At 34.9% G+C, this 10,575-nt stretch overlaps 1 protein-coding gene across 1 annotated transcript; it reads left to right on the forward strand.

The window, feature by feature from the left end:
- Positions 1 to 248: 248 nt before the first annotated feature.
- On the forward strand, positions 249 to 6,493 carry LOC131152848 (uncharacterized). The gene is made up of 3 exons (XM_058104752.1): positions 249 to 486; positions 5,602 to 5,823; positions 5,913 to 6,493. The coding sequence occupies exons 1-3, from the start codon at positions 304 to 306 to the stop codon at positions 6,132 to 6,134; spliced, it is 627 nt and encodes a 208-aa protein (XP_057960735.1). The 5' UTR covers positions 249 to 303; the 3' UTR covers positions 6,135 to 6,493.
- Positions 6,494 to 10,575: the final 4,082 nt, after the last annotated feature.

The following is a 10,575-nucleotide window of genomic DNA, read 5'->3' on the forward strand; positions in this document are numbered from 1 at the left end:
TTCACATAATGATTCATTATAAAATTGACCTTTGGGATGCTAATATAATATTTACCGATATAAGGACATATTTTACAATTAAAATTGATAAAAAAAGACATTTAACAACATCTAGTTTCTTAAAAACTAGACTACAATTTTTATACTTCTAAATTTCTTTACTTTAATTTTTTTATAATTTTCTCTTTATTTCATTTACAACACTTATTACATTTTAAATTAAATATTTCCGTAAAAATACCAAATGTAACCCAAATTTATTCTCATTCTAATCAGCGAAGCTGGTTGGGGAATGCAAAGCCAATGGCGCAGCTTCTCAGCCTAAACCCTTTACCAGCCAAAACCATCCATGGCTTTTCTTCACCCCCTATCAGGTTCTGCACTGCAAGCCGCCGCCAAAACGGGAGCCACAACCGAGCTTCCTTGCACCGGCAACCGCAGTGCAATGGCAGATTTTCGTGCCTCTTCTCGGACAATCGCAAACAGGTACCCAAAAATCTTTCTGGTTTTTCGTCTGCGTTCTTTCTGTATGTCGGATCACTCGTATTTTGTTTGTTATTGATTGGGCAATCTGGTAGATTGTGGCCCAGATTTTTTTTTGAAAGCCCTAATTCCCTTTATAGCTGCTGACATTTCTGGGTTTGAAAAATTGATTGTATAATTTAGACGAATGGGTTTTCGATTGTGCATTCAGTGTTTTACGGGGAAGTCAAGGGAATAGTTGTCAAGAACTGTAGTACTGCGTTTGGAAGTGGTGTTGAAGGATTTGGATTTGTCATTTGTATGGATTTGTACAAAATATAGTATAGAATTATATTGAAATTTGACGAATTCCACAAAATTCAAACCTAGAGTTCAATCTTCATGTTCCCAAATGCACTGTAATGACCAACGGAAGATTTAGAGGATTGGGGGTGTGGATGGTTTGCCAGCATAGCACGGTCTGTTCCAGAGTGTTTCCATTGCGCAAGAAGAGGGGCTAGATTATGTAAATATAAATGCTATGAATTTAGGGATTAGTTTACATGCAACTTTGAAGGTACCTCAAGTCCCGTGGCATGGTAATGACTAATGAGCATGCATGTCTTGGGTTTTTTCTTTTTCTTGTGCCAGGTTAACTTTTTCTATTTAATGTAGTCCTCAAAACTAGAAAATCATGCAGTCTTTAACCATAGGTGTTTGAAGAGGCCCATTTTAGATTAGAAGCAAGTTGGTTGTTCGAAAGTTCGAACTTCAAAATCTGCTCAACTGAGTGGATTGAGATATGCTTGACCTGAGCTCAAGTAGCACATTCAAGTTTGGTTTGTTTCTGATTTATTAAGCATATTCAGAAGCTTAATTAATTTTCACTGATCACAAGTTGTTCTATTATCATTAACTTTTCAATTGTTTTCAGAATTAGGCTTTTTAGGAGTTTATTTTCCTACAACTACATGTGCATAGTGGATGTTATATTATTGCATATTGAAATTGTTCAGTAAGAGATATATTTAAACTTGCTAAAGTTAGAGAAAAGAAGAGTAAGGACTTAGGAAATGTAAAATATATTAAAAGTGAGGATGAAATTGTCTTGGTTAAGGACGAAGATATTAAAGAAAGATGACGAAGTTACTTTAGTAAGTTGTTTAATGAAAGCCAAATAGAAGGCTTAAACTTAGAATTGTCAAATGAAGAAAAAACTAAAAATATGAGATTTATTCGCAAAATTAGAGTTAACGTAGTTCAGTTTGCACTAAAAAAATAAAAAATGAGAAAGCTAAAGCTTGGCTTTGTTGTTATTGTTGTTGTATATTGAAATTGTTTAGTAATGGTGCTTGAAATTGAAGGGGTTGTTTGGTATAATTGTCAAAACTGTGAAAACAAAAATCAGAAACGAAAACAAAATTGGAAATAAAAACAAAAAACCGATAATTAGCAACTTGTTTACTCAATACTTTTAAATCTAAGATAAATTTATAAACTTGATTGGATGAATGCTCATTTTTGTCCTTGAATCAAATTGCAATAAAATAAATATAATTGGAATAATAGAAATGCAAAAGGAATACAAATTTTTAAAATATTATTATAAATATTTACTTAATTATTGTATTTGAAAACTCACTTTTTAGCGCCACAAGAATAATCATATCGTGCATGACAATTGAAAAATAAAACAGTCATTATTAATTTTTAAAATTTTTTTTTTTGAAATTTTATGGATATTTTTATCTTAAATGTATTTTGAATGCACATGGTCTCTATTTTAATTTTAATTAAAAATTATGTATAAAATGAACAACTTAATCAACAAAAGTTAATGCTAGGTATTAAAGTATTCTGGTGTTTGCCGAAAGAACTAAAAACCACAAATTTGATTTTCAGTTTCATTGAAGACAATTGAAGATCAACAAAAGAAGCGGAAAACTAGTAACATAGACAATGGTGTTGTCATAATTTGTTTCTTCATTGCATATAAACATAAACAAAATACAAAAATGATGCCAAAGAGACCCTAAGCTTTGAGTTAGTTTATTTAATTCACCAATATATAAAACAAATGAGGATGATAGTGTCTTGATTAAAGTAGAAGACATAAAAAAAGGATGGTGAAGTTATTTTAGTAAGCTATTTAATGAAAAGTAAGTAGAAGGCGTAAACTTATAATTGACAAATGAGGAAAAATTTGAAAATTTAATTTATTTTTGGAAAAAATAGGTTTAATGAAGTTATGTTGGCATTAGAAAAGATGAAAAATGGAAAAATTATAGGATTGGAATTAAAGTTGGAAACACATAGGTGATAACGAATTATATGATTCACTAATCTATTTATTACAATTATATAAACTAGGAAAATGTCAAATGAGTAGAGGAAAAATACTTTATTACCTATACACAAAAATGTAGGAGATATTCAAAATTGTAATAAATATCATGTAGTCAAACTTATGAGTTAGACAATGAAATTGTGAGAAAGGGTAATTGAACAAAGACTTAAGTTAGACATAAGGGTCTTTAAAAATCAATTTGGTCTTAAGCCTAGAATATTAACTAGGGAAAAGTTTAAGAAAAAGAAGAGAGACTCAGATGTGGTTATTGACTTAGAGAAAGATTACGTCAAGGTACCTAGGGAAGTTTTATGGTAGATTTTATAAAAAAGGGAGTATGTAACATGTATATTGATGCCATTAAGGATATGTATGATAGAGTAATGACTAGTGTTAGGATTACAGGTGGAGAGTCTAAAGAATTTCCAATGAAAATAGGTGTACAATCTACTTTGAGCCCTTATCTTTTTGCACTACTGATGGATCAACTTACTAGGAGTATCCAAGATGAGGTTGTATATGTTGTTAACAGATGATAGTGTATTGATTGATGAAACTAGAGATGGTGTAGAATTTAAGTCAGAATTGTAAAGAGAAGTTTTAGAAATAAGATATAATATATGAAATGTAATTTCAATCATAGTAGGAGGAATATTGGAGAAAAGATTAAATATGAAGGTCAAGAAATTAATAGCACTACGAGATTTTGGTGTCTTGGATCTATTGTGCAAGCTGAAAGAGAAATTGAAGAAGATATTATACATAGAGCTAAAGTAGGATATGTAAAATGGATAAATGTTTCAGATGTATTGTGTGATCGTATAATAACCGTCAAATTAAAAAGAAAATTTTTTAGGTTGTATAAGATTAGCTATGTGTTGTGGATCAGAATGTTGGGTTACTAAGAAACAACATATCCATAAAGTAAAAGTTATCGAATTGAGAATGCTAAGGTGAATGAGTGGTATAACGTTAAAAGAAATATTAGAGAATGAACATACTCGTGGTAAGTTAAACATAACATTTGTAGAAGATACGGTAAAGGAAGGGCGTCTTAGATGGTTTAGGCATGGCACTCGTAAGGGAAGGGTGTCTCAGATGGTTTGAACATATACAACATGGGCCAAATAATGCTCCATTGAGGACTAGTTAGTTACTTTTAGTGACTATACAAAGTGTAGGGGAGGGGTATACCTAAAATATCTTAAACTTGGGTGAAATAGTAAGGATTTAATAGCCCTTAAATTGTCGAAGAAAATTGCCCACGATTGTAAATTGATGGAAATGAATTCATGTAGCTGATCCCACCGCGTGGGACTTAAGGCTTAGTTTTTGTTGTTGCTGCTGTTGTTTTAGCAAGGAGAAATGTTGTGCTCCACATGCCAAGCCCAAGCTATCCATGAGCAGATATTAGTTTCACAACTATTCAACCGCTATGCTTTGGATATTTAGGAATGATAGAGAAACAGCTCTTGACATTATGTGAATATTACCGCTTGTGAGCAGTAAATAGTTTAATTAACATATTAAAAGAAATTTTCTCACCCTGTTCGTCTAAGTCCTTTATTTGAGTATTGGCAAGTTCTTGATGGATTCTTTCTGTTATGACACTCAAAATAAAAGAAAAAATCATCTCAAATTAAAGAATACCTTATTTTAAACATTATGAATTATCTATGTGAGTCCTTCCTTGGCATCCTTGATTGTGTTCATAATTGTTAATGTGGGATGAGCAAAGGATTTCACCACAACTTATTGCCCTAGGGGGTGTATTTGCTTTGGTGGCTAGGTTACTAAGGACCCATACCCCATGTTTGGTGCAATTCACTAGTGGGATCAGGCTGGGCTAGAAAGGAGAAGCTTAGTCCATGCATGTGTTATAGGGCTAGCTGCCCCAGCCCTCCACCTCCCACCCTGTCCATTTGGCCAGCCCCAGCTAGGCGATCTCCATAATGAAAAAAAGAAAAAGGAAAAAAAGAAAGGACAAGGATGACCTTCCTGTTTCCTTCACACAGCTGACTCTCTCCCATTCGTTGCTTGCCAATTGTCTTCTATGGCAAGATCATTCCTGCAGAAACTCATCACTCATAATGTCTGGCAAACCGTCCTCACACATCCCGACTCCCTGTTCTTTCTTTTCGAATCAGTAAACAGCGATAAGAAAAAAAACTGAAAATTGCAGCAGCAGATAAGAGAAAATGATAGTCTGCTAGAAGAGCGGCTTCAAGGTAAAAGATGGCAACACATAGCAGCCGCTGCTGCTGCCACTTCTGGTGTTCTGAGAACAACTGCTAGAGGGGTTTAAGGAGGGTTTGATCTGGTATGTATCCTAAATGGATATTTTGGTCTCTTGAATGATTAGCATATCCAATGGGTATTGCAATCCAAACATGGTACAAGATAATAATGCCAATCCAGTCTAGTCCAGTTTTGTGCTGTAAAATTGTCACTGAAATGCACCCAAACAGAATGGGGGGTGATTGGAAAGTGTACCTAACCCTATCCAGTACCAGGTAGTTGGTCAAATGCTTTATTGAAAACCATATATGTTGGGAAGTGAAATGATAGACATTCTATGCTTGATGCTCACCAGTTGTTGGTCCTTTTTTGGCATGTTGTGTACTTTTATCTTTCCCTTGGTCCTTGTGGGAGGACATTGGAAGGTATAATTATTTTTAGTTTGGTACAACTGTAAGTTATTTTGCCCTTTTAATTATTTTTAGTTTGATACAACTGTTAAGTATATGGCCCCTTTTTTTTTTTCCTATCAACTGACTTGCTTTTGGCCATAGGAACAAGCTAGAAAGGCATTAGAAAGTGCGCTTGGTGGGAAAAAAAGTGATTTTGAAAAATGGAACAAAGAGATTAAAAGGAGGGAGGAGTTAGGTGGAGGAGGTGATGCTGGTGGAGGAGGTTGGTTTGGATGGGGCAGATGGTTCGATGGATCGGATGGTGATCGTTTCTGGCAAGAAGCACAACAGGGTGGCCTGACTGTCCTGGGTATTATTCTCATGGTAAGCAGTTTATTAGTTTGTTCATTCCCTTTCTTGAATTTTATTTAATTCTATCACATAATACTCTCTCTTTCTCTCTCATTTTACAGTACCTTATAGTTGCCAAAGGTGAAGTGATGCTTGCTATCATCTTCAATCCATTGCTGTTTGCTTTGCGAGGAACAAGAAATGGGTTTACTTTCATAACATCAAAGGTTTTGAAAATCACATCCCAAACTAGTCATTCTGATTTTGATAATACATCCAGGGATGAAGTTTATAAACATGTTTCTGCAAAAGAAAGTGTGGTGAGAAAATGGGGAAGTGAGTAACTTCCCAAGGATTTTAAAGTTACACACTTACACCCCAAACTAGTCATTCTGATTTTGATAATCCATTGTGGTCCGCCCCTTCCCTGGACCCCGCATATGCAGGAGCTTTGTACACCGGACTGCCTTATTTTTATTTTTATTTTTTTTAGCAAGGGATGAAGTTTATAAGCATGTTTCTGCGAATGAAAGTGCGGGGAGAAAATGGGGGGCAGAGTCTGCTCGTGTTGTATCCCACTTTTGTAGTTGTAATGGTATTTTGTAGGACACCTCTTTTTTTCTCTCTTATCTCAGTACTTTACAAATCCTACCCATTCTCCACATTAATTTGTAATGAAGTAATTTCTTTTCTTGCTTTAAAATTGAGGACTGTTTGGTCATTTGATGAAAACTGAGAAAATATATTCAAGAAATAAATAAAAAAACTTGCATGGAACGAGCGCCCTGTAGGATTTTCAACACGCCCATCCCATTACATCGAGTAGCATTTTTTGACACTGCCACTGCCCTAAGTGCATTGTTGGAATCCATAGCTTGGAGACCTTTCACTGAAGCATAAATAGGACCTCCTGTTATTTGAACTGAATCAGCACATTAGTTGGTTTCTTCTTCGTCTTCTTCTTCTAATAAATATGCGGAAGAGGTAATTGTGTGATGTTCAGCAAGTGACACAGTTGAGCTTATCAAAATGTATTGAATAGGCCGTTAGCATCAGTTTAGAAGACTATTTGGAACATTAGGTTGTGAATTTTACAATCAGAGTTGGCTCGTCTCCATCCCTTGCATCTTGTCACTTGCGATATAGATATCGGGTTTAACGTAGTTTTGTCTAGTAAGGGAACTATTGAAAAGGAAAAACCGACATAAAAAGTTATGAGCTAATGAAAGGCTTTAAATGATAAAAAAGAAATGAATATATCATTTTAATAGATGGATTTATTGAAATGTTTTAAGAAATTATTAATCAGACACTCGCCGGCTTAATTTGTTAGGAAAAATATCAGTTTTAATCTTCAAAGGAAGACTTTGCAACTTCTGAAAGTTTTCCAAAGAAGTTAGAAGTAAATGTATTGTATTTACCTTTTATATTCATAGACAAATTGATCTAAGAATGGGGGAGGGAGTAATCTTGATGTATCTTCATCCCTTCTTGGTAACTAATGTTGTGCCGAACACCCCACTTATGCCAAACACCAATACTACGACTATTGCTATTGAATATATATAAGAAATTAAAGCAACGCAGAAACTAATAATAAAGCAATAAAAAGAACAAGACAAGAAATTTACGAGGTTCGGTATAAAATTACCTACGTCCTCGGGCGCCGATGATCAATCCACTACTTCTTGACAAAGTACAACTTTGAGGTGTATTTTACAAATGAAGAGTTGAGCTCTTTATATAGCTTCAACCTCAAGTGTAAAAAACACTTCTCTCTAATGTGAGACAAATAATATAAAAAATTCAAAACAATCTTTTATACTAATGTGGAAGCATTCTACCAATGTGGGACAAAAACAACAAATCTCCACCTTGACGATAAATTCAACAAATTTTTCAGTCACCAACATTTTCTGGAGTTCCACATCATAGGCGCCTTCCAAAAATACTCAAATTTGCAGGATATTGATCAAGTCCAAACAATGTTTGAACTTGATTGTTGTCACAATCTCGGTCAACATATCTGCGGGATTTTCAGTTGTAGCAATCTTCTGAAGAAGTATCTTGCCTCCATCAATAATATCCCGCATAAAATGAAATCGAACGTCGATGTGCTTCGTTCGTGCATGGTAGACTTGGTTCTTTGCCAAGTGAATAACACTCTGGCTATCACAGAATACAACCATGTGCTTCTGAACAACTCTCAAATTTTTAAGTAAACCCTGCAACCAAATAACTTCCTTAACAGCCTATGAAGCTGCCATGTACTCTGCTTCTGTTGTAGACAAAACAATGGTAAACTGTAAGGTAGACCTCCAACTCATTGGACCATTAGCAAATGTAAAAATATATCCAGTAGTTGATCGATGTTTATCCAAATCACTTGTAAAATCCGAATCCACATATCCAACAACACGTTGATCAATAGTATTATTTTTCTCAAATACTATACCAACATCAATCGTATTCATAATATATCTCAAAATCCATTTCACAGTTTGCCAATGTCCTTTACCCGGATCATGCATATACTTGCTCACCATACTAACAGCTTATGAAATATCAGGTCTAGTACAAACCATTGCATACATCAGACTACCAACAGCACTTGCATAAGGAACTTGTGACATATACTTACGTTCCTCATCTGATTTAGGAGATAAAGTCGCACTAAGTTTGAAATGAGGAGCAAGAGGAGTGCTTATTGGTTTTGACTGCTTAGACATGCCAAAACTCTGTACTACCTTCTTCAAATACTGTTTCTGAGACAAACTAACTCTTCCTCTCATTCTGTCTCTGCGAATCTCCATGCCAAGTATCTTCTTTACTTCACCAAGATCTTTCATCTCAAACTCTTGATTTAACTAACTTTTCAACTTGTTGATTTCTTTCTTATTCTTTGAAGCTATCAACATATCATCAACATACAAGAGTAAATATATAAAAGATCCATTTTGTAGTCTGGGAAAATAAACACAATGATCATGTTTATTTCTGATGTACTTCTGACCCATCATAAACTGATGAAATCGTTTGTACCACTGTCTTGGAGACTGTTTTAAATCATACAACGATTTACCCAGTTTACATACCCAATTTTCTTTTCCAGCAACCTGAAAACTATCTGGCTGAGTCATATAGATTTCCTCTTCCAAATCACCATGTAAAAATGCAGTTTTTACATCGAGTTGAACTAGTTCAAGATCAAATTGTGCTACCAAAGCCAACAAAATTTAAATAGAAGAATGTTTAACAACTGGAGAAAATACCTCATTATAATCAATGCCTTCCTTTTGTGCGTAGCCCTTAGCTACCAATCTATCTTTGAGGCGAACATTATTTGCATCTGGAAATCCTTCTTTCTTTACATAAACCCATTTGCAACCAATTGCTTTCTTACCCTTGGGCAACTGGGCTAGCTCCCAAGTCTGATTCTGATGAAGAGACTGTATTTCTTCATCCATTGCTCTTTTCCACTTGTCTGATTTAGAGTTCCTCATTACTTCTTTAAAAGTGTAAGAAACATTATCATCCGCAACTGGAAGTGCATAGGCCACCATATCAGTATACCGAGCAGGTTTCAAATTTCTCGTCTTGGCCTTTGAGAAACAATTGATTCTTGTTGCCATGAAGATTCTCGAATTGAAATCTCCTCTTCTTGTACACTATTCCCCACCGTAACTGGAGAGTTACCTTGTGTAGTCTCATTTCTCACTGGGTTTCCCAAAATTGTCTCAACCTCCACCTGTTGTTGAGTACCACTGGTCTTCTCTTTAACTTGTGACTCTTTGCGTATCGTTTTCTTCATCATTGCAAGTTCATCAAAAGTTACATCTCTACTTAAAATCATTTTTTTCGTCTCTAGACACCAAAGACGGTATCCTTTGACTCTTGCACTTATCCCTAAGAATATTGCTTTCTTGGCTCTTGGATCCAACTTAGATTCTTTAACATGATAATAAGTCATAGTACCAAATACATGTAAAGAATCATAATCACTAGCAGACTTTCCAGACCATACCTCATAAGGTGTTTTTCCTCCTATTGCAGTTGATGGTAGACGATTGATGAGATGACACGCATATTTAACAGCCTCAGCGCAAAACCTTTTGTCTAACCCAGCATTAGACAACATACATCAAACTTTCTCCGGCAAAGTCCAATTCATACGCTCTTCCACCCCATTCTGCTGTGGTGTATTTTGAACTGTAAAGTGTCGAGCAATACCTTCATCTTGACATACCTTCATAAACGGGTCACTCATGTATTCACCACCATTATCTGATCTGAGTCCTTTAATCTTTTTGCCAGTTTGAGTTTCAACTAATTTTTTCCACTTAAGGAAAATATCACACACTTCATTTTTATGCTTCATAGAATACACCCAAACTCTTCTAGAAAAATCATCAACAAAAGTAACAAAATAATGCATACCACCCAACGAAGCCGTTTTTGTGGGCCCCTATACATTTGTCCCATACATTTGTATGGATGTAGTCTAAAATACCTTCAGTCTGGTGGATTGCTGTGTCAAATTTCACTCTAGTTTGTTTTCCTAGAATGCAATGCTTATAAAATTCAAATTTGCACACCTTTGCACCTTTTAACAAACCTCACTTAGCTAATTGTTGCAAAGATTTTTCTCCTGCATATGCTAATCGCATATGCCATAACTTGGTTGTATCTGAACCTGCATCTTTCTCAGAAACAATAGCTGCTGAATCAATAACTATACTACCTTGTAAATAATACAAGTTATTTTTTCTTATTCCTTTCATCACC

This window comes from Malania oleifera, chromosome 4, assembly GCF_029873635.1.
Source record: "Malania oleifera isolate guangnan ecotype guangnan chromosome 4, ASM2987363v1, whole genome shotgun sequence".
Classification (NCBI taxonomy): domain Eukaryota; kingdom Viridiplantae; phylum Streptophyta; class Magnoliopsida; order Santalales; family Ximeniaceae; genus Malania; species Malania oleifera.